General features: G+C 44.8%; 1 protein-coding gene across 4 annotated transcripts in view; it reads left to right on the top strand.

Annotated features, from left to right (window-relative positions):
* NTRK3 (neurotrophic receptor tyrosine kinase 3) overlaps positions 1-23,070 on the top strand; it is a 206,342-nt gene that overhangs the window by 59,886 nt on the left and 123,386 nt on the right. For all 4 annotated transcript variants that reach the window (XM_071754307.1, XM_071754306.1, XM_071754305.1 and 1 more), the window contains 6 exons: positions 1,324-1,466; positions 2,086-2,227; positions 4,428-4,724; positions 8,156-8,179; positions 9,033-9,103; positions 10,912-11,014. In XM_071754307.1, coding sequence (XP_071610408.1) covers positions 1,324-1,466; positions 2,086-2,227; positions 4,428-4,724; positions 8,156-8,179; positions 9,033-9,103; positions 10,912-11,014 — 780 coding nt within the window. The remainder of the gene's footprint in view (positions 1-1,323; positions 1,467-2,085; positions 2,228-4,427; positions 4,725-8,155; positions 8,180-9,032; positions 9,104-10,911; positions 11,015-23,070) is intronic.

The following is a 23,070-nucleotide window of genomic DNA, read 5'->3' as shown; positions in this document are numbered from 1 at the left end:
TGGGTTTGTTTGTTGTAGCAGTAGTAGAAAAGCAGCATACACATCTGCTTGACTTTTTTTTTTCTTTTTCTTTGTTTTTTTTTTCCCCTAAATTCATGATGTCCCTTTATTAAGCTCTGGAAATAGGCCAAAGGGTGCCTGCATGTGGATGAATGAAAAAGATTTGAGAGTGTGCTGTAATTTCCTCCCCACATGGGACAAATAATCTGCATGGATTAGAGGGAAAAAAACCCAAATCTAGGGATCAGGGACAGTAGAAGGTGACTCTATCAATGTTGGTAATAGACTGAAAGTGACAGCAGGGTGCTGGTTTGGGAATACAAATGTGATGATATGCGGGGTGGGCACCTTCTCTGACCTCACAGTCCCTTGGAAGGGCATTGATCTATTTTCCTCCAAAGAAGAGTCTTTTGGTTGAGGCATTAAGATGACTCAACGGATGTTGTAACAACATCCCATTTGTCTCTGCCCTTTGTTGCTGAGGGCTGGCATGGTTTGATGTGGTCATGTTCGGTATCAGCTCAACCTGGAGAGACTGTGTCTCTCCTATCTCCCTCTCATGGATGTGTATCCCCATCCCTGGCTATGAGTTGCTTGTAATGGATGCTGCTGGCCTATGATGGGGGGGGGGGACCACTGACCAGTTCCCCCATGCCCTGCCTACCCAGTTTGCTACCACAGTGAGTCCAGAAAGCCTCTCCTATGCAAGAAGGCTGTTTGAAACCAGCACTGTCTTTTTTTTGTGTTCCAAGGATACTTGGTACCTATGGCAACATGTAAGGAAGGGGTGTAAATCTGAGCCACCATAAATCAGCGACTCTCTGCCTCCACTAAGGAAGAACAAGGGCACCTTTTATTAGAGAGCTGCAGTTAATATGAGGACACATCCTTGGTCATCTTCCCTTGATTGTTATAAATTAGAGGGATGCTATCCTTGCCCAGAGTGCTTGGCTCTCTGTTCTTTGTCCCTGGAGGTGGGAATGCTTTGGATCCTCTCCCAGCACACGCAGCTCTCCTGTCCCAGGTGACTGCCCTGGAGAGCAGCTTCTGTAGGAGAAGAAGAGATGGGGAAGGGGAGTTGTGTGGAGGGAAGGGTGTCCAGAACCGGACACAAATTTGAATTTGAGTGTGATGAGAGGGTCTGTTGTGCTGCCAGATCTCCAGCATCCATGCTTTCCCTTCTCTCCATGCATCATCCTTCACTTGGTAGAGCAGTGCCTGCTCCTTATCCTGAGGTGCGAGAAGCGGGTTTTGGGGAACAGCTCAATAGGATCTGGGTCCACGTGTGTACACCCTGAGTGCCTTGGTGTCTGGCTCTCCTAGACCTCCCTGAGATCAGTGTGAGCCACGTGAACCTGACAGTGCGGGAAGGGGAGAATGCTGTCATCACCTGCAATGGCTCAGGCTCGCCGCTGCCCGACGTCGACTGGACAGTGGCTGATCTCCACTCCATCAACACCCACCAGGTAGGGGCTGTGGGACCACAGTGGCAAGGGCAATGTGCCCAGTGTGGCAAGGGCAGGGGTAGCTGGCATGGGCTCCCTGGGTCTGTGCATGCAGGGCAGAGGGTCAGGTAGGTGGTGGAGACTGCTGTGAGAAATGTGGAAGAGTGGTATCCAAAGCAGAATTGAGTCCATACCCTAACCACATGAGAACTTGGGAACTGCCTGAAGACCGCAGAACCTTCCCTCTCTCTACGGCTGGAAAGTAAAGCTGAAAGAGCTTCGTATTTCAGTGGTCCCTAATTGAATTGACTCATATCTTCTCTAATGAAACTGCCTGTTTAGAGGTGTCTACAGCAGCTGTAGCTGAAATCAAGCTACACAAGCTTTGCTAGAGGCAAGCTGTGTTCATCAGTGCTACAATCCCGCAGCTCACCTCTCCCAATAGTTCCTCTTGTAGGATACGGTGTATTTAATCAGATGAGGAAACACCTTCCCTCATCCAGATCTTAGCTGTCCTCATAATTTTTTTGAGACCGTCTTGCATCTTATATGGAAACTGGGATCCTCATCTTCTGGGTGCAGGGAGGAGAGAAGCCAACAGACACTGATTTCTGTCTGTATTTCTCACTGGAATTTTTAGACCAACCTCAACTGGACGAATGTTCATGCCATCAATTTGACCTTGGTGAATGTCACCAGTGAGGACAACGGGTTCCTGCTTACCTGCATTGCAGAGAACGTAGTGGGGATGAGCAATGCCAGCGTGCTGCTCACCGTCTACTGTAAGTAGCAATGGAGAGACCTTGACCACAGAGAGGCTGGAGGGCTGCCCTGGGAACCATGTGATGAGTGGCATGGCCACTCACTACCTGTGACATGCTGGTTTTGTGAATGAGGATTAGGAGCTGAGCACAGTGAAGAGGAGGTGGATCCTTGCACAGCTCTTTTAAGTGTCAGTATTTTTGCTTTCCTGCTGCTTCCAATAATGCAGGAATGAGCACTAGTGCAGGGGAGGAGCAGCAGTGCCACACTAGTGGTAGTGGACATCTCTCCACCCATGTCTTGGACAATCCAGCAGAGTAAGGAAAAGCTGCAGAGTAACTAAAACTCTATTTACAAACCCAGATTTCTTCTCCCTGGTGCCTCAAAAGAGGTTAAACATCACCCTTGCTAAAGCCAGCGTGAATCTCGCTCTGATTTCAGGACTGCTAATGCTTCCTCCCAGGTCTGTTCCTGCAAAGTTACACTTCAAACACTCTGTAAATGCACGTGTCAAATTCCAACTGCTCACTGCAAGTAGCTAAACTTTCTTTGTGCTTTCTAATATCACTTAACACAAACCTGACCTTAAGAGGAAGTTTACACAGCTTTGTGCTCTCAAGCAGCTGAGATTTACTATGTGTTGCTCTGTAATATTTGCCCTTACTCTGTAGTTTGAAAATCTGTCCCCCACTCCCAACCCTGCTAGGCAGATCAGAGATCCACACAAGGTTCTGGATCATTTTGGTGAAACCACATGTGTTGCATGTCCAGTGCAGTGCAGGAGCTACTGTAAAGACAAGGGGTCAGAGGGGATTGGAAAGAAGAGAGCAGATACTTTGCTACTTTCATCTTCCTCCCAATTAAAACTATTGATGGATTGAAGAATGGAGGTAATTAAAGTCTGCATTAGCTCAGAGGTGACTGGTCAGCAGGAAGGTGTATTTTGCACTGCATTTTAGCATCTTTTCCTCCATACCTGAAACAGCACCATGCCAGTACCTATTTTCACCCCTGTAGTCCTCTAAGCTGCTGACAGCTTCTGCTAGCCCTGCTCTTTTGCCCAGTCCCATCACTCAGGCTGTAATCTCACACTGAAAAGATCTGGGTTTCGGTGTAGGTGGCTGCCTGTTTTGAATCCTCCTTGCCAGGAAGATGTGAACAAGCCACACGCAAATCTAGACTTGCAAGTGAAAGGAGGTGGCTGGGACATGGCTGAGTGGCTTAGGGCAGCTGGGTGCTGGTGGGAGAATTTTGCTCAGCTCCAAGCAGATCTGCACCTTTTTTTTTGGTTGGTTTTTTTTTTCTACCACCTTCAGTATCTGAAAAATTCACCATCTTTTTCTGAAAGGTGGGTGAAAGTTGGTGTACTGTTTTGCTCCCTGTAGGTGCCCCGTGGTTTGTCTTTGCAGCTGGATGGTACCAGGAACAGATTTTAGGGAAGACCTCTATCTTTTTGTGTCCTTTGTCTTTGCATAAAATTCTGTTCAGACCTTGCCAGCCTTGGGGTTTGGGATCTTATGTGTAGGCGTCGTAAATGGGGTTTCAGAAGTGATGGCAGAGCAACATTTGAATTCTTGGGGTGTCCTGAGGGGAAAAACAATGCATATGCAATAAATTGCAGGTGGAGTATCTGCGTTTCCCTCTCCCACTCTGCTCCCTTTAATTAAAATACCCCTGGAGGGTGCTTGGCAAGTGAGAACTCCTTTGGGATACTGAGGCAGTCAAAACCCCCAAGGACGGGCAGTTGCTGAGGGATGTTTGCTTCCATGGCTAAGCAATCCAAAATTGCTCAGTGTGACTGGAGTGGTCCCACAGGCACCTTGCACACGTGTAGCATAGCAGTGCTACATCAGCATCCTCTGTAATGGGGACAGGCAGCCTCCCCATCATCCCTTGAGGGAAGGAGAGCAGCAGTTGGTGTGTGGACCAGGCAACTCCAAGCTTAATTTTTTTCTGGGATGGTGAAAAGACCATCCCTGTTGTTAATTATTACCCCTGTTTGGAAGCCCAGGAAATCTGGCTGTGGTTCAAATCCTCCTTCTGAAGAGCGTAGAACAGTTCTTGTGCCTTAAAGCTGCTTGTTTGCAGGCATCCATGGGAAGAATAGAAGGAACAAAGAATTTTGAAGGTTGTGTTTTCAATAATCTGAATTTCCATGGTGCACAGAGGCACAGTGTGGGTGGAGGTGTGCTGTGAGCCTGCCATGTTTCTCTCTGCTAGATCCCCCTCGCATCCTAACCCTGGAGGAGCCGGTGCTACACCTGGAGCACTGCATTGCATTTGCAGTGCATGGGAACCCAGCTCCCACCCTTCACTGGCTGCACAATGGCCAGGTCCTCCGGGAGACAGAGATCATCCACATGGAGTTTTACCAACAAGGGGAAGTGTCTGAGGGTTGTCTGCTCTTCAACAAACCCACTCACTACAACAATGGCAACTACACAATTGTGGCCACCAACCAACTGGGCTCAGCCAACCAAACCATCAAAGGACACTTCCTTGAAAAGCCCTTTCCAGGTAGGGTATTCAGTTTATCTCATTAGGGTTGCTTGCAATCCAAAGGTCTTACTCTGGCTCCACCACAAGTCCTTGACAACCTAATCTGGACTTTGTCTGAGCAATGGGTTGGAAGAGGTGACCTCTGGAGGCCTTTTCTGAACAATATGATTCTCCTACTCAAGTGTGCTTTGATGCTGTAACAATTCTTTAATGTAGAGAGACACAGACTAACTGGTTTAGATATTTTTGTTGTATAATATATACTGTTGTGTTTTGGTTTTTTTTAAGATCTTAAGGTATTCCAGTGGGAATAAGATGTTAGTTTGGTCAGTTATTTTGGATATTCTCTGGCTTGCCCCAGGAAGTATTCTCTCAGTCAGTTCTCTCAATCATTGCTAGTTACAAGCTATAGAAAGGAAAGCCTATAACAATGATGCAGTTCTTCCATTTTTTAATTCTAGCTTGCATCTGTGAAGCAATTATAGCTGGATGCAGCAGCAGCAGGGTTGTTTTCTCTCCAAATATGACATGTGCAATTCCAGGATGATAGGTCTACACAAGATGCGACAGCTCAATTAATTGCTTTGCATCAGTTTGCTGGGATTTCTTAACTGACTGTTTGGAATTCCCCATTGTACTCTCCAGTGATTAGGGCTTAAATGCAAAAACCAAAACCAACCCAAACCCAAAATAAAACACCAAACCAGAAAACAAACATTTGAAGACATGATATATCCAGCTCTGAGGAGTGCAGGAGAGACTTTTATGGTGACCTCTCTGCTCCATAGGAATGTGGAGGGTCTTGGTCTCCTCTCTGTCATTGCAACACCTCTCTGGCCATCATGGAGTTAAGATCTGTGCATGTTGCTGCTTTCAGGAATGATGCCATGAGAAAGTGGCAGCTCTAAATTGTCCCCTGCAGCCCAAGAAAATCCAACAAAATACGGCATTTGCTAAATATAGAAAAATACCAGCATTACTCTCATTTATTATTTATATCACACCATATATACACACAGACCTTTCCTGCAGGTCAAATAAAGTAAATGCAAGCCCAGATCCCTGCCTTGAAGATCTGACAATTGAACAAATGAGCTAATACGTATGGGAGAAGAAAATTTGTATTCTGGCTTCAAGGATGATGCCTTGTTTGACTATCTGACCTATTTATGTTTCCTTCTGTAAGGGCAGAATGGCAGCTTATCAAATGTAGGTGGGTGAGGAGAGGTGCAGGTTTGCAGTCTCATCTTTCTTAGGTTCCACCTTTGTGACTCAATTTCCGTATCTGTGAAATGGGGACAGGTCTTAAGCAGGTGCTGAACCTTCAGAAACAGGGGACAGGTCTGCTGCTCCAGGGAGCTGATTTTGGAAATGGATCTGTGCTGTGGGAAAGCACCTTGGTGTTTGAAGAGCCTCTCGTGTCAGAGGCTTTGGAAAAATGGGATTGTGTGAAATATATGTAAAATATTGAGTGCACCTTCATCCACGCCTTATATGTAGTGTTGGTGTGGAGTACTTAGAGACCCTGAACCATCTCTGAGCATGAACTCACCCATTTCTTTTATTTCTTCTGATTGGAAGTCCCAAGCCGTCCCGCACCCTGGCAGACCCTGTCAGCCCAATGTAGGATGTAATTTACTTTCCTTGAAGTTCGTTGTTCTGTCCACTGCCAAAGCTGACATTAACACTCAATGCAGCTGACATTTACAATTCCCCATTGGAAGGTAGATTCCTCTAGAAAATGCCACAAATTGAAGGTTCCCCAGTGTGGTTCATTCAGGATGTTTATTGCCTATAGCTATTCACACGTGCAAGGGTTTTGCTGTCACTACCCAGGATGAGATTGTTAGGCTTAATTAATGGAATTGTAGCCTGGAAGACTTCCTATCAGCATAGAAAAGGACTTGTGACCACATTTTAGAAATCTCTGGTGTGTAACCTTTTATTGGTATGGTCACAGACTGTGCTTCCTAGGCTGGGAGTAGAAAGGTGCTGTGAGAGGAGGCTGGGTGGGAGCTGAGAGATACGCCCCGAGCCATATTCTGCTTCTCTGTGATGCTGTGGCTCTAGGAGCTGGGGAATTGTGTCCCAGGACAGATATGTGTCATCTCCTGATAAAAATCTCATTTCCTGTCATTACTGGCATCTCTACCATAGGCTGCCATCTCCTTATTTAGTCCCCAAAGGCTGATGTACCTACCTCCCCTCCTTGATGAGTGTTCAGTTCTTTGAGTGTTCTGCAGAACTCACGGAACTTAAGTTGGCTGAAATTCCTCAGCTATTTTTTTTGCTTCAAAAAATAAACTTTGGTGGGAAAAGCTTTTTGTGGGTTTCTGTCAAATTTGCTTAGTCCAGCAAAGAAAAAATGGACAGAGGAAAGTGGAGAAGCAGCAAGAGATTTACAGCTAGAGTCTGTCCACTTTAATAGGAAAAAAAGAAAGTCTACAAATGAAATATTTCTTCCTGGTTTTGTTTTTTGTTTTTTTTGTTTGTTTGTGGTTTTTTTGTTTTTGTTTTTTTTTTCCTTGTCTCTTGCTAGAAAAAGTCAAGGAAAGTTACCCTTCTAGTTGACTTGAAACAAAAATATTTTTTCAGGCTTTTTCCCTTGGTTTGGAAAGCTGTGTTTGTCACCCGGCGGTTGTTTTTTCACTTCCCTTCTAAACCTCACCTGTGAAGGCTTCAGCATCTTTCCAAGAGCCCTCTGCCAGCAAAGCTGTGTAAACTCCAGTTAATATTGGGCTCAGTTTCTGACATGGGCGAGTGAATTCAAAGCTGGCGTTGTTCTCATGCTATGTAAACTGAGTGTCACAGAGAGCTTTAGACATCATCCTCAGGGGCCTTGGCCACCTTTGGAAGCTGAAGGAGCTTTAATGAATAGACTGGAGCAGTCAGGAGGCTGACAGCAGGGATTGTCTTGTGCAAGAGGCAGCTCTGGGACAACTGAGGCCTCCATATCCAGTCCAGATGCTGTTGGAGTTGATGAGTGGCTCAGTAGACTGTGAAGGGAGCTCAGAGGACATCTCTAAATCCCTGCCCCAAGGTGGACTGTCTTTCCTGGGAGCTTGTCTTTGTCCTCGCAGGACTTTCTCCACCCCTGTCCTGCTGAGCCCATGTATCTGTTGAGCTTTGCTCACCTGCTGAAAGGTTGTTTAACAACCAGTTAAAAGTCTCCAGACACCCAGTGCTGCTGATTGTTCCCTGCTCTGGCAGCAGCATCCCTCTGCTGGGTCAGCCCCACGCAGGTGCACCTGTGCATCCTGACCTCAGGAATGTCCTGCTGGTACGTCTTCTGCAATTTTTAGTTACAGTTGCCCAACAAGACAAAAGATGAGAACTTTTGGTTTCCTGAGCTTTTTGGGGTGGTGGAGTGTGTCTGAGGTGGACTGGGAATGAGAACTTTCCCTTTGCTATGCTGCTAACTGTTGCTTCTCTCTTTGTCCTTTCCACAGAGAGTACGGACAACTTTGTTTCAAGTAAGTGTCTTCTTGCCCTTTGCATACTGTGTGTTTTGTTTTTTTCCCCACTGCCCTTCTGTGATTTATGTGGTCCTGGAGGAAAAATCAGGAAGCAAAAAGCAATCTGAGGAAAGTTGTCTAAAGTCCTGGCTTCCCCATGCACGAGCGAGATGGATGGGGAGCTTTTGATCAACGAGGCAATCTCTAGATCCCAGGAGATGTTAATTTCCCTCTAGTGAGATCCTGAAGAAGGTTATATAGTGGAAGTGACAGTGTTTAAGGTCTTAAATGGCAAAGCTGGAGATAAATATAACTGAAACTCTAACTGGTTGGTTGTGGTGTAGTGGAGTCTTATGTAGATGCAACCTGTCCAATCCACAAAGCAGTTGTGTGTCATTTATGTGTTCCCTATTGTGGATTGAGGTCAGAAGCAAGATCCATCATCTGTAGTGTCTGCTCAACAGAATCTTTATTTTTCCTATTTTTTTCCCTCCGAAAAACATCCAAGAAACTGTTTCTTTGCATCAAGTTCTTCTGGAGTCAATCTCATCATTCAGTCCTACTTTGCCCAATAGACTTCTGAAAACTCTGGGAGAAGGCTCAGGGTGGAAGTCCCATAGACCACCAAAATGTTTCTTGTTTGTAAGGTTGGAGTCACATCAGCATTGTCCTGGTCTTTGTTTTCTCTGCTGATGTGCACAGGGAACTCTTTGATGATTGATTTTGGTGCATTTTGAAATTGAAAGTTGCAGCCTCTGTTAGGGGTGAAGTGGATCTCATCAGGTCAGGCCCTGCTGCTGGGGATGTGCTGATGCCTTGGAGTCCTGTGGGAGCCACACTGAATCTTCTGTCTTTGGTGTTTTGGTTTCAGTCGGTGATTATGAAGTGAGTCCCACCCCACCTATCACTGTGACCCATAAACCAGAGGAGGACACTTTTGGGGTGAGTCCTGCCGTCTTCTCTGCAGAACTGTTTTGCATGCATTTCTTGTTGTCCATGGCTCAGTATTTATATTCCTGTGATGTTTTCAAGGAAAATCTCTTTCTCTATGACTCGAGACAACAATCAGGAGGATTTTAGGGCTTGTGTCAGGCAAGTAAAACACTGACATGATCCTCTTGGGTCTGCAGTGTGGAACCAGGGAGCTCTTTGAAAATAAGGCATCCTGTGAAGTTGCTGCTGGCAGGGTCAGAAATTCTCACTCTGAGAAAGTAGCACCTGCAGAACAAACAAACAAGCAATTGTGGTTTTCAGTATGTTATTGAAGTGTTAAGTTTTGCTCTGTGAGAAGATTCAGATTTAGCTTAGTTCATTTCTGTCAATGCCAGTTTGCCCTCTCTCCTGCTCTGCAGGACATGCCAGAAATGAAACAGGGAAAGAAAGCCTGCAGCTTATCAGATCTCAACATTGTCTTTCTTCTGCAGAATCCAGGTAGAAAAAAAAAATAAAATGTGTGTCTAAGTATTGGTGGGAAAAAATAGCATGCTATACAGTTACACTAATTCTGTAGTAGTTTTAAGATCTGGAAACCCACCAGGTGTTAACAGAATGAACAGAACTCAATCCACCTTGGTTTTAGTTTTCATCCAACTGAAAACATCCTATAACTGAAGTGAATACTTTGAGCTGTGAGACTGGAGTAATAGTGTGCCATGATTATTAAATATAAAGCACAGAAAACAAGGTGGGGGATGAAAATAGAGTGTGGTGAAATAAAAAATTTAGAAATATTGTAGCTAATGTATAAAGGCAGGGAAAAGGGTTGCAAAATGAAATTACTTTTTCTTGGTTAAATGATGTATTTTCTATTATAGCAGAATGCAGTTTTGTAAAAGGAAGCGAAGTCTAAATGCATCACAAGACCTAGTAAAGGAGAACAATTGGACAAATGCCAAAGAAATTGTTGTTTACATCAATGCAATAAAAATATCTCAAGCAAAGACTTGAAGGAATAAATATTCATAAATATTAAAATAAGCCTGGGATTGTAAAGCCTTCAGGGCAAGGAGGTTTTCTTTCCTCTGCTTGCTCACTGACACGGTGGAGCCACAGTTCCAGTGAAGGATTCTGGACACTGTTGTAGTATAAATATTTATTACTAAAAATCCCAGTAAATAGGGAACCTTTAGAGGCTTTAGGAAAATGAAATGTTTTTTTTAAAAAACAAAATCAAAACAGCAACAACAAAAAAACCCAACCAAAACCCCCAAAACCCCACATTTCTACTTAATTTCTTCTGTTTCCATTTTGTGGTGTGTTATTGTCCCTTATTTTTTTTTTTCCTGAGGGATGTTGGGATGGAGACAGTCACTCTTTCTAAAATATTTTCTACTGCTCCTGTGTCTTTCCAGCTAAGGTTAGTGTAGGTTTAGTGCTATGACATCATGGCACAGTGGTAATGTCAGAAATGGAGACTTGTGATGTGATGCAGTGAAGGGAGAGCCCAGGCTTTGGTGTAGTGGTTGTTCTTTCGTTCAGATGTATGGAGCTAAGGGCTGGAGAGAGCTGGTGTCAGAACAGCATTGCTGACAAGGAGATCCTAGACCTCCCAGCCCTGCAAACAGCCTGCGATGCTTCCAAACTGTGCCAGAACCCTTTGGTTTTGCTTCTTTTTTCCTCCACAGCTGATACCTGTGCAGTGCAGCAGAAGGTGTGGGCCTAGAGGAAGGTTAACTGGGCAAGGAGGTGCTGTATTTCCAGTCTAGACTCCTAAGTTCCTATGTGTTGACTCTAAGGCTTTTTCCTTTCAGGTTTCCATAGCAGTTGGCCTGGCAGCTTTTGCTTGTGTCCTCTTGGTCGTCCTCTTTATTATGATCAACAAGTATGGCCGACGGTCCAAGTTTGGGATGAAAGGTATGTACAGTCACTTTCCTGTGTCAGGAGGCACATTGCAGAATTGCCTGGCTCTTGTAACACACATGGAAAGGTGTTGTGGCTTTATTCTTACATTGTCATCATCAGTGCAAAGCCTCCTAAAGAGAACATTGTCCAACTTCCTTCTGTTGAGAGAGTAACAGAGATACACAGGCTGGTGGTTCTCCCTGGTACCTGCTTCTGCTGGGCAGAAGTGTGCATGTGTTTTCCTTATCAGTACACAACTGCATCCCAGAGGAGCTCTGAACCTGCTCCTTTTGTTCGTGCGTTGAGGGTGTTGTACTCCAACAGCATGTTCTTGGATGAAATCTGGTTTTGGGGAGCTGATGATACACAGGTTTCCCCTTGCGTCATGCTGGGTGCAGAGCACAGGGTGTGAAGGGGGAAGAGGAGGATGTGAAACTGGTTTGGGTTTGTTGGAAAGGCATGTGCTATAAATCTCTAAGCAATTACTGACCTGTCCTTCAGTGATGTTGAAGGTCTCTTTCTTCTACCTCTCTATTGGAAAGTTTACTCCTCTGCATCATGAATAACCACTTCAGGAGCAATTTCAAATGTCCTTGGTAGTGATTGGAAAGTGAGAATGTGTCTGTTTGCCCGACAGAATTGGTCTCTCAGTCTTATCAACACCAGCCCTGTGATGTGATAGAGCTAATGCCAGAAAAAAAAGTAGATGACTCTGTACCATCTGCTTTTTGTGACTCTGCTGGTATCTCCAGTTGGGCAGCGTTGGTGGTGCCCATTGAAGACTCAAGGAAGAACCTCCACATGACACAGTAATTCCCAGCCTAATTGGTGGCTCATGCAAGCTCTGTTTGAAGCCAGGCTTTGACAAATATGAGCTCTTTCCAAGGCTTCTGACTTGCAGCCTGTTTCCTGGTCTTGCTGGGGTCTGTGTTGCAGGGCAGGTTGATAGGTTTGGAAAGGTTTCTTGTGCTTGCCTAGGGTTTTATTTGCTTTAGTGAGATACTTCCTGAGTGTGTCCAGATGGGATTCTGGCTGGAGTTTGCCCTGTGCATCCTATGGAGATGGAAGAGGGGACATTTAATTAAATAGCAAATCTACACCAACTTAGCAATATTTAGTCCATATGTCCAATGATAAAAACCATCTGGTAGGGTGTTCTGACTAGTAGGTGGAGTAGAGGAATGGAAGACATGGTTCCTGGGATCAATTCCCAGCTCTTCTACTGATTCACTTAGTGTCCACAGGCAATTAGCTGTCTTAACCTCTGTCTCTGCTTTAATTTCCCCATCTGTAAAACTGGGATGATGTTACATGCCTTCTGGAGGGATTTGTCAGAACACTTTGGAAATGCTTGGGCATTTGCCACTGATGGGGCTTAGAGATAGAAATCTAAAAAGGAAAAGTAACTTCTGACCCTAATGGAAGAATTAAAAAGGAGTGAACCTTGTGTGGGTGACCAGTCTTGGTGAACAGATGTGTGTATGTGTTCAGAGGTTTTTGGATAAGTGTATTAGCAGATATTCTGCATTCCCAGAAACCACAGCGGTGCTGTGATGGGCCTTTGTGCATGAAGGGGGGGTTTTTTTGGATGTAAAAATGCTTAGCCAGAAAAGCCAGCATCCCTCCTCATCATGCTGCATTTCTTCCAGTTCTAATATGAAACCACAACCCTGTGAAGTTTCTAAAAGCTTTATTGATGCCATTGCATGGAGAGATAGAGTTGACAGAAATTGAATACATCTTTAAAACCAGGGACAAAGCTCTTTAATGGATCAGGAGTATCATAGGCACCACTGTGGGCAGTCCACTCATACTGCTTAAGCTTTGCTTCGAGTTGGAGGCTGCAGATCCTCCTGCCTGTGGACAGTCTCCCTATACCTGGCTGCACTTACTTTGAGCATCCTGTGTCTCTTCTGCCTACACTTTTTTCTTTTGCCATAATACCACTGTCAACTGCCATGCCACCAGGCTTTGTACCTTGAGCTTGTGTCACCAGGCTTGCTACCAAACCCTTCACCACCTTCATCCACAACACAAAGGCAACTCTTCCCTTTACCTGCAGTGGCTGGGATGGTTTGTGGTACCCTGGCTATGGTCTGCCCTGCCAGTTTTGCTGATCCATTTGTCGCCTCACAAGAAGCGCCACAATCCCCTCCATTCATTCCAAAATGCAGTTTCTAAACTCTCCCTCCTTGGTGCACAGCAGGTGCATGAGTCCAGAGCTTTACTCTCTCTTTGGTTACTTTAGGATCTTAGTTGAGCTTTTGCATATGGTTCCAATCTGGCAATGATACCTTGAAGCTTGTGGCTGTGTTGGATCTCTCTTCTCCTGGTGTCTTCTCTTTTATTCCATTAATGGGCTGCCCTCCCCTCTCCCTGGAGGCTTCCTGTTTACGAAGTGATATCGTTGTCCAAATCATCAAAGCACTTCACTGAGTGGTCCTGAGCTGCTCTTCCAGGGGCTCACGTACAAGTCTGACATTATTCTGATACTGTGGCAAGTACAGCTGGCAACCACCTCCAAATCTCCTTTAGCCTGCACTTTCCTCTGGGTCCATCATTATGAGTTGATTCTTGGGCAGGAGCCACCTTGTATGGCACCTAGCATGTTATCGTTTACTAAGGAAAAAAATCCAGACTCTGAGCCTTTTTGGGTAAGTGCATCATTCCCTGAATCAGGAGCTGTTCATCGCCAGCTGATATGTTGCTACTTGTTGAAATCCCAGCTTGGCAAGCCTGCAGGAGCAGGTTTTTCCTGTTGTTTTCGTCACGGATGCAGAACATAGTGTGCTTGTGTTGGACATGTTACCGAAAGCACCTCGTGAGTCTCTCTGAGCATATCTTTTTTTCTTCAGTGTCTTATAGCATTAAGCAGATGGTCTCCTAGAGAGAGAGAGAGAGGTGGGCTTGGGCTGATAAGGTTGGATGTCATATTGGGGTGGGCTGAAGCAGCTGATGAGCGGCTGGGGGATCAGCGGTGGGGGAAACTGCCAGAAAAAGTAAATAAAAAAACTGGGAAGCATTCAGGTCACAGACACAGGCTGCAGCCATTTGCTGAAGGGTGGTGGATCCAGAGGGGGAGCTGAGATAGTTTTTAAAGCCTTGCATTAGTGTGGGAAAAAGAACAGGATGCAACAGAGCAAGGAATTGGGAGTCAGAACACTTTGGTGTGTCTCTGTGTCCCAAGGGAGTGGGGCTCGGAGGTGGGGATAGATCATGTGGAAGCAAGGAGCCCAGCATCCCCTGCTCAGTCATCTCTTGCTCTGTCTCCAAGCTCAGTGTCCCACATTTCCTGACCACCCGCCGGAGGTGGAGAGTTTTACACCTCACCTTGTGGGGTCAGGCTTGTCACCACAAGCCTCATAAACCTACATCTTCCCATCAAAGTTTAATCCCAGCAGATGACAGGAAATTAAACTTCATAATATAATAAAAAGGCCACACACAAGTCCTGGGACTAACAAAAAGGAAATTTCATAAACCAACAGTAACGACACAGAAAAGTCCTGGGGCTAACAAAATATTTGGATGGCACAGTAATGGAGGTCTTGTAAATACTAAGGTTGATGGACTGAAATATATGCTCCTTCTGCTTGTTTTCTGTTACATTTGCAAGGGCCTAGGGATAAAGAACATGTCCTCATGCATATTTGTGTGATGTATTCCTGGTGCTGCAAAATATATATTAAAAAAAATAAAACAAAAATCAGAAAGAATTGAGTTTGCAGATTTAGAGGGAGAAAGATGCTAGACAAATTCCCAGAGGCAAGACCACTTGTTCTGCTGAGATGAACTATTTTCCAGGCTCTGAGATTAAAAACTTGCATTTTCCAAATGAGGTTTTCTTCCTTGGATGGAGACGGTGCCAGCTAATGGTTCAGGCTTGGTTACAGTTGGCAAAGAGTCAATTGCTTTTTAATCTGATTTCTTAAAGAAATAAGGCTTGTGCTTGTGCTGCCTATCTGCATGTGTGTTGGCGTCTGCGTACGGCTCTCCTGCCTTGCCTGGTTTTCCCTCACCCTGCAGCAGCTTTTGTATCTGCCTCCCAGTTCCTCCCAAAGGAGATAAGGGAAGGACTTAGGGATGCCTTTACAGGCATCATGGGGGTAAGGAGGCTAAGCAGAATATGACCATTTGGGTGATGCCCCACTGATGGGAGTGCCTCAAGCTTTTCTGGGTATTGAAGAATCCATACAGAAACTCAGCCTTGGACAGCAAAGCAAAGCACAGGGGACCAGACTTTCACGGTGGTGGTGGGTGGTACCTACATCTGTACACAGGCCATATACATATTTTCTTTCTGAATAGGCAACAGCAACAAGGAGGTGGGGGAGAAATAAAAGAACAATAAATAAATACAGCCCACGCTTTCTGTACTGTTTGAGGCATCGTGTCACTATCAGTTCATTTGGTGTTTCTTCTAATAGCCCCGATCAAAGTGCTGGCACTGCTGATGTGCATGTGGATGTCAGAAGTACTTGCAGAGCTGTTTCATTGTAATTTAGCATTAGTTAATAGGTACTTAAAGTAAAGTGGTTGCCTATTTGATTATGATTGGGGGTTATTAACATTTTTTTCCATAAACAGATGGTAACTGTCCACTGAGTCGATTGCAGAACAATTCCAGGGTTCTGATTCAAGAGGACTGGCTCCTGCAAAGATATCTTGGGTGCCTGGCTTTTTGCTTTTGTTGATTTGTTGTTTTGTTTTGTTTCTCTCATTTTTTTTCTTTTTTCTTTTTTTTTTTTTTTTTTTTTTTTTTTGCTTTCCACCTTCATCATGCAATTATTGCTGCAGCTTTGGGGGAGGGAATAATATACACAAGAGCCATGACCTACCTTTCAGATGGGGCTTAATTCTGATCCATGTTGCCTTGGCCAGGTTTGGATATAATCCTGTACTGGTTGTTTTTCCGTGATTATTTGTTTGCAGCTGTATAGGGATGAAGAAACATGCTGCAGCTTGGAGAGCTTGCACATTATGGGTTAATTGCTCAGGAGAAATCTGTGATCAGAACCCTTTCATTTCATCCTCCTGGGAGCCTGACATGCAGCAGGAGCAGGAAAAAAGCACTAGAGAGAAGTAATACAGTCAGCCTGGCATGGGAAACAGTCTGACATGAGAAGGCACAGCTAACCACAGTGGCTGGGGGATGTACAGTGAGCTGTGCTAAGGAACTGGGGAGGAGAACTGGTTGCTGTTGCTCTCTTTGAGCCCAGGTGTGCAGTGCCCCGAGCCCAGCGATGCCGAGGGGCTGAGCCCCCCAAACATATGGGCAGAGTGACTCTGGGGGGCTGCTGGAGATGGGGGGTTTTCCTTGTTAGGATCCTTCTGTTTGTTTGAAAAGCCCCTTTATACACTTTGCCTACTCGCTATTAGTTGGTTTTATTTGCCTGGGAGGTGTATTGAAAGGGCATGTGGTTTCACTGGGGCTTCTTTCTATAAATGCCTGTTCGTGCTCTGCTGAAGTGCAAGCTGTGCTATTTATTTATTTATTTAGTGCTTTCAAGGTGATAAAGCATAAAGCTCTTCAAACTGATAAGCACCTCACCCTCTGCTAAGCATGCAGCCATAACCAGTGTGGGGGCAGCAATGCCAAGCTGTTGTGTAGCTACACAGCCCTGGGCTCCTTGGCAAACCTTTGAGAGATGCCACCTCCCTCCTGGAGTTCTGTGACAGGCCACCTACTTCTGACTCTCCTCTCCATGAAGGCAGATCTACTCTCATGCCTGCACTTAATGCTCACACCCCTTGTCCTCAGGTCCCAGAGGGTTTTAGTCTGGTGAAGGCTTTGAAAAATGGGGTGATGCTGTCACTTCTTGTTGCCTGTAGGAGCAAGGAGCTACCTTTGGCTGGAAAAATATATGGAATGACCCTGCAGGAGAAATGGTTAGCAGAAGATCGGGATTTATTTAGATCTAGAATTTTTTTTTCTTATTCCCAGAAGTATTAGTAGTTTATTAATACAGGCAACATAAAGTGCACTGACCAGCCATTATCTATTTCAGTTGCTTTTACAAAACCAACATGTCTGCTTTTAGGAAGCTACTAAAAGCAGTTATAAAAAAGCCAGATCAGTAGTTTTCAGGAGACCTGAGAAGCCCCAGGTTCCTTCACATTGTGTTCCTGCAGGCTTTTTCTCCCTATGCATGACCTCCCTTGCTCATGGGTGCTCACATTTGCTCTGGTCACCAGCTGGGTGCTGGACCTGGGGTGCAGCACAGGCCCTGCTGGAGCCCCTGGGCATGGCCAGTGTTTGCCTGTGTCTCATCGAGCTCTGTGTTAGCAACACATAATGAGCTCTGTGTTAGCAAGGGTCTCATCACTGGCTGTCACAAGTGGTTCTCACATTGTGGTGTCAAAAGCTGTGTGAGTGACCCTCATCTTGTTTGTTATGTGGTGTGGTGTGAACTCTACCAGCTAAGGTGGTGAAAAGATGCTGAGGTTTTCTTTTATTTTTTTTTAAGAAAACTTTTTTTGGACCTGTCCCCATTTTATACTCAATGTGTTAGCTTTTTCACAAGCCAAGCATTAACAAGTGCCTGTGCTGGCTTCTGCCTTTGCATATGTGGTGGGCAGAGCTTTGAGGAGGGAGAGGGTGAGAATAAGCTGCAGTTGGTTCCCCTGCATGAAGTTGTCTTCATCCACTCACCATTCAGGAGCAACTGAGCTGCCTCTATTTCTCACCCAGCCCCTTGCACATCTCTCCTCCACAGCTGTGAGATTACCCAGGCTCTGTCCCGTGAGCAGCCTCCCCTGAGGACCATTCAGACAATGCCAGTCTTCAGGGGACTCCTCTCCACTGCAGTGATGCTCCTGCCTCCTTGTTCATTACTTCTGGAGCTCCAACCTGTGTTTAGTGTGTGGTCTGATGGTGTCTCTCCATCTGGTGGCTTTGCTTTAGCAAAAGACATAGAGCCAGCATAGAGCCAGAATAATTCTGTTGATGCCCATAAGGATTACCCTGTGCAGCAGCTCATTTTTTTAGCCCCTGTGACTAAACTGGTGAAGAGACATCACCTCCACAAGCTTCACATCCTGTGCGCTCTCCTGCAGCTCTCTGGAGGTGACCAACAACCAGACAACTGAATGTCAAATTTGATGTGGCATTAATAAGGTGCAGGGCAGTGTGGAAAGAAGCAAAGGGCTTTAATTAATATTTTAATTGTAGTTTGTCTGTACTGCAGTTGTCCAATTACTCTTTGAAAAAGGTTTTGCTACTGTTAATGCTGATAAATGGTCCTCTGGGAGGATGTCCCTGGTGAGTTCATCACCTCTTACTCTTTGTGATTTGCTATAGGATTATTCATTTATGTTGTGCTTATCCAGGGCTGCTGAGATCTGGCACTCTGTCCTTAAACTCTGAAACAGGAGAGCTTTGCTCTTGGTCAAGGCACAGGTAACTGATTTAAACAACAGGACTGACAAGAGAAGTGTTTTGGATCTGTGATGGCAAATTTAGAAAAAGAAGAAAATGTTGCTTCTTGGTTTTGAACCTGAGCTGAATGCATTTGAGGGAATGCCTAGAAATTTGGAGAATGCAGAATAAGGGAGTGAATAGGGACTGTCACCTGGGCTGTTCGAGCCTCAGCTGGTGAGAGCACTGAGGAAGCAAACTGTAGGGAACAGTGGAGCATTTGATGATCTAATGGACTTGTCTGTCTCCAACCTCTATTTCTTGTGGTGCAATAACGAGCTTGCCTGTGTCCTGCACAGCCTCAAGAAACTCCAAAATCAGCACTAGTGTTGATGAAGGTGGGAGCGGTGCAGAACCTCATGTGATGCTCAGGCATCTCATTTCAGTCTACAACTATGCTATTAAAAATCAATGGACCAGGAGATAAGGCCTGTAGGCAGAGGTGGCTGGGTAGTGTTTTGTGCAGAGTAGGAATAAATCACATTTGGATTCTCCTGTTTTATGTGTGAGGGGCAGGGCTATAATCCAGTTTCTGTTTGGGACTATGATCTTCAATTGGTGCTGTGGCCTTGGCTGGTGATGGAGGACAGAGGATGCTCTGTTGCTTGAAACTGGCTTGTGGTTCAGGAAAGGGACCCAGGACATCTCATTGCCTGTGGTCACATCAGCTGGCCACAGGTCTCCTGCTGGGTTTTGTGTAAGAGGCCCTGCTGCCATGAGGGTGCATGGAGAGCCACCAAATGAATGAGATCCATGATGGGAATGGTGCTCAGTGCACCCATGAAAACTCAGCCCAGCCCAGTCATCAGCCTTCTTCGTGCTCTGCTCCAAACTCGGAAAGTATCTCAGGATCTCCCCACTGCTCTCAGGCTTGTGGCATGAGACAGGCATGGAGCTGATGCTCATGGCTATCTTCTGTGTCTCAGAACCTCTTTGCTCCCTGTATCTGCCAGAACCTGCTAGCTGCAGAAAAGTTTTTCCTTATAATTTACTTTACCTCGGTAGAATATCTGCAGGAGTTACCAGCATGTTCTGGAATTTTCATATCAGGACCTTTATGCTGTAGCCTAGCATCCTACACTGCCTGGTGCTGGGGTGGCTTTGTGGCTCTGCTGGGTAGCCTCTGATCTTGCTTTGTGACCAGTGAAGCTTTTCCTCAGAGAAAAGGAAAAAGCCATTTTTGATCTGAGCCGTGCTGAGAAGTGTGGTCCATGGGAATGTGGTTTTGCTACATCTGCCTTTGATGACACCCAAGCCAAAGCAGTGCAACAACTTCAAAAACCAGAGGGTGAAATGCTACAAAATTATGGCAGAGAAAATTCATGAGTCTGCTTGGATTTGGGATTAAAAACTCTTTTTGTTTTGCTTCTCTTTCCACCTGAACCAGCTATAGGAAGAGCTGTTGCCAGTGAGCCTGCATCTCCATCTTCACTGTCCCAGAGCAGGTTTCTATTCCCCAGCAATCAGCAAGTTCTCCATAATCTAACCCAGTCAAGGGTCAGACAGAAGGCTGTGAAATAGCATGAAAGGGAAAATACTGTTTTCCTTTACCCTGATTTTCCTTCAGAGTAACATTCATGTGGCAGAGGCCAAGATGCCAGTGCCACAATAGCTCTGGGGCGGGCAGTGTGCTCCCAGTGACATCCATGTCCTCCTGGACCACTGGTTGCCCGTGTACAAGCCTGAGGTGCTGAGACAGCTGCTGGGAGCAGGGCAGAACTGGTCCTCTTGTTGCTGACAAGACAATTTCATCTTGATGCTCTAAAAGCTCTTGTGACATCTGCAATTTTCCAGATGGATAACGAAAAACCTGTGAGCAGGGGCGTCTTGGCAGCTTCTGAAGTGCTTTTCCATGGAGCTGTGTCCATCGGTTTCATATCTGCTGACAGGGTTTAATAATCATTACACTAAGTGGAGCCGACACTTGGGGAGGCAGGTAAAGCCTCTGCTGCTCTTGGGCTGAGACATGTTGCTTGTCATGTGGATTGTGGATGTGGAGCCACATCCTGATGGGATGATTTCTGCCTTTTCTCCTGCCAGGCTCTGTAGGAAATGCTGGCTGGGTCTGCTTGCCTCTTGCTCAGGACCCCTCAGCACCTTCTCAAGGCATCCAGGGATGCTCCTGGCCCAGGGGCTGCCATGCCTCCACTAGGCTCCAGCTTCAGTCCTGCTTTGAGAAGATGAAACCAGAGCCAGAGTTCCTCAAAATCATCAGAGGCATAATATGTGCGAAGAAGCAAAGCATGTCCTCATCCAAAGTGCTCATAGCAATGATGTGCTCTTTTTCTGATTGATGCTGGGGGTAATAATTAGCATGGTCCTACCTCTTAAGCTTTGTTTTATTTTTTTATAAAGGAGACATGTCTGGTATAAAAAGGAAAGAGAAGCCCAGAATTTTGTGGTAACATAATTTGAAGTAGCCTAGGATCAATCTTTATCCTTATTAATTTCTTAATTTATTTCTCTGACTTTTTTCAGTTGGATTTTTGGTAAATTCCTGGGCTTATTCCTGTGTGCAGGAGGCTCCTGGCCCTATTTCTGGAAGAGTTGGGGGGTTCTCCAGCTTTGGTCCCCCAACACTCACATGGGACATCCCCCCCTGTGCGGGGCATGGTTCTGCTCCCTCACAGGTTCATAACGTGTTTGCAGCCAGCTGTCACCACCAGCCCATTTGGACATCAACTGTTTTCCAGGCTTCTGCCTCCAACTAAATTAGTGATTTATCTCTAAAACTTGTTTTTCTTTCCTTTTTTTTGATGTTTGCATCTTGGTTTTCTTATTTCTGCCCATGTTTGCCAGCTGAGGGATTCACTGCCCCTATGACTTTTTGCTTTTGGTGCCACTTCATATATGAGAAGATTGCAGAGGAAGGAAGCAATTCTGCTCAATCACTGAGCCACCATAGCAATGGTGGCTTTCAAAGTTACTCCAGTCCTGCCCTGTCCCCCCAGAGCAGACACATGTCAACAGCTTGGCTAATTCAGTGAGTTTGTTTTGTTTCCAAATAATTAATAAATAAGCCCAGCCTTAACACCAGTTCTTGTGGTGTTTGTCTCCAGCTTACATATGTGCTACCCAGACTGTCACTAGCAGGGAAGAGTAAATCAAATTCACTCTTGTTATTAATACTGTTGTATGACAATGCTCATATACAAGCCAGTTTGAATTAATTTTTCACTGCAGTTGTTTTCTGAGACACTATCAAATATTTTACTAAGCCCGAATGCATTATGGTCTGCACTGACTAATTTTGTAATCCAATCAAGGGAAAATAAGGCATTGAAGGTAGTTGAGCATGATTTGTTTTTATAGACCAACTGCTTCATCCTTTCGATTCCACTATCATTTGGACTCTTAGGTAATTTTTTTCTTAATATTTCCTTTGATTTTTTTTTCTATAAGCTTAAAGTTAACCTCATTAATTTCTTCTCCACATCAGAGAAGAGAACAAATGAAAGTTGTGTGCATGTATGTTTATATAAAGGGAAGTGTCTTTACAGATTTATAGTAGATCTGCCTTTTTGACAAGTTTCTCTGCTCAGAATTAAATTGGTAGCAGCATCTGGTAATGAGACTTAATGCCTTTTGGGATGCTGAGTGCTTTTGCTATGTGTATCCTGGTGTAGACTGCTGCAGGTTTGTCTCTTTGGTTTGTGAGACCAAGAGAGGAAATTATGCTGAATTTTTCAGGCTTTGCTTTATCTGTTTTGGTCATTATTTCATTTTCTCTTTCTCTCTGTTATTTTTTAAGAGTATTAATTCTCCTTTATTCTGTTTGCTCTCAAGCTCCCTTTCAAGTGTCACGTTAGAAACTGAAATAAGATACAGCCTGATTTCACTTCTGGGCGTTTGCAGAAATTCCCTGCCATTCCTCTGTTGCAGGACAGCTGGATTTTTGGTTTTTTTCCCGCCTTTTTACATTATTATTTAGTTCTTAATAACGAAGCATATGGTTTTCACTATGTTTCTTTTCTAAGTTTATTGTACTACTGGTGTATTTAGGAGTGATTTGGGCTTATTCTCTCTGCTTAAAGATTTCAAGTAATGCTTCTTGGCTGCTGCTGTCTATTAGCATGATATGGGAGTTAATGGGATGTCAGCATGTGCCAAATCCCCTCATCAGCACAGTACATGGCTTCCACCCCGGCATATTAAAACTGAAGTTCTAAGGGTAAAGCAGGGCACCTTCCTACGTTCAGATATGTCTCGTTGAAGGCATTGATTTAGGTTGTACTGAATTTGCTGTGATCAAGTCACACCAAAATGAGTCGCTTCCTCCTAACTACATCCCAACAGAAACCTAAAATTTGCATTAGGTTTAGGGATGCTTCAGCAAAAGGCATCTCACTTGGGTGTGCTCCTGCCAGAGCTTTGCTGGGGCTTCAGATGGTGGTGTGGGGACTAGTTGTGGGCAGGATTTTTGTTCATCTGCCAAAAAGGAATGAGGTTCTGCTTTTTTGTTAAAAGAGAAGTACTATCAGATTCTGTTGATTGAGTCTTTTAGTAACATGTACAACGAAGCTTTTGAATGCCTGCCAGATGCCTCAGTTTTTTGGTTTTTTTTTTTTTGTTTTTTTTTTGTGTTTTTTTTTTTTTTTTTTATATAATTTATTATTTGGATGAGACGAAAACTGTCTTTTATTTACCTGCT

Source organism: Heliangelus exortis, chromosome 11 (genome assembly GCF_036169615.1).
Source record: "Heliangelus exortis chromosome 11, bHelExo1.hap1, whole genome shotgun sequence".
Taxonomy (NCBI): domain Eukaryota; kingdom Metazoa; phylum Chordata; class Aves; order Apodiformes; family Trochilidae; genus Heliangelus; species Heliangelus exortis.
Note: the sequence above shows the minus strand (reverse complement) of the source record. Positions and strands in the feature narration are given on the sequence as shown.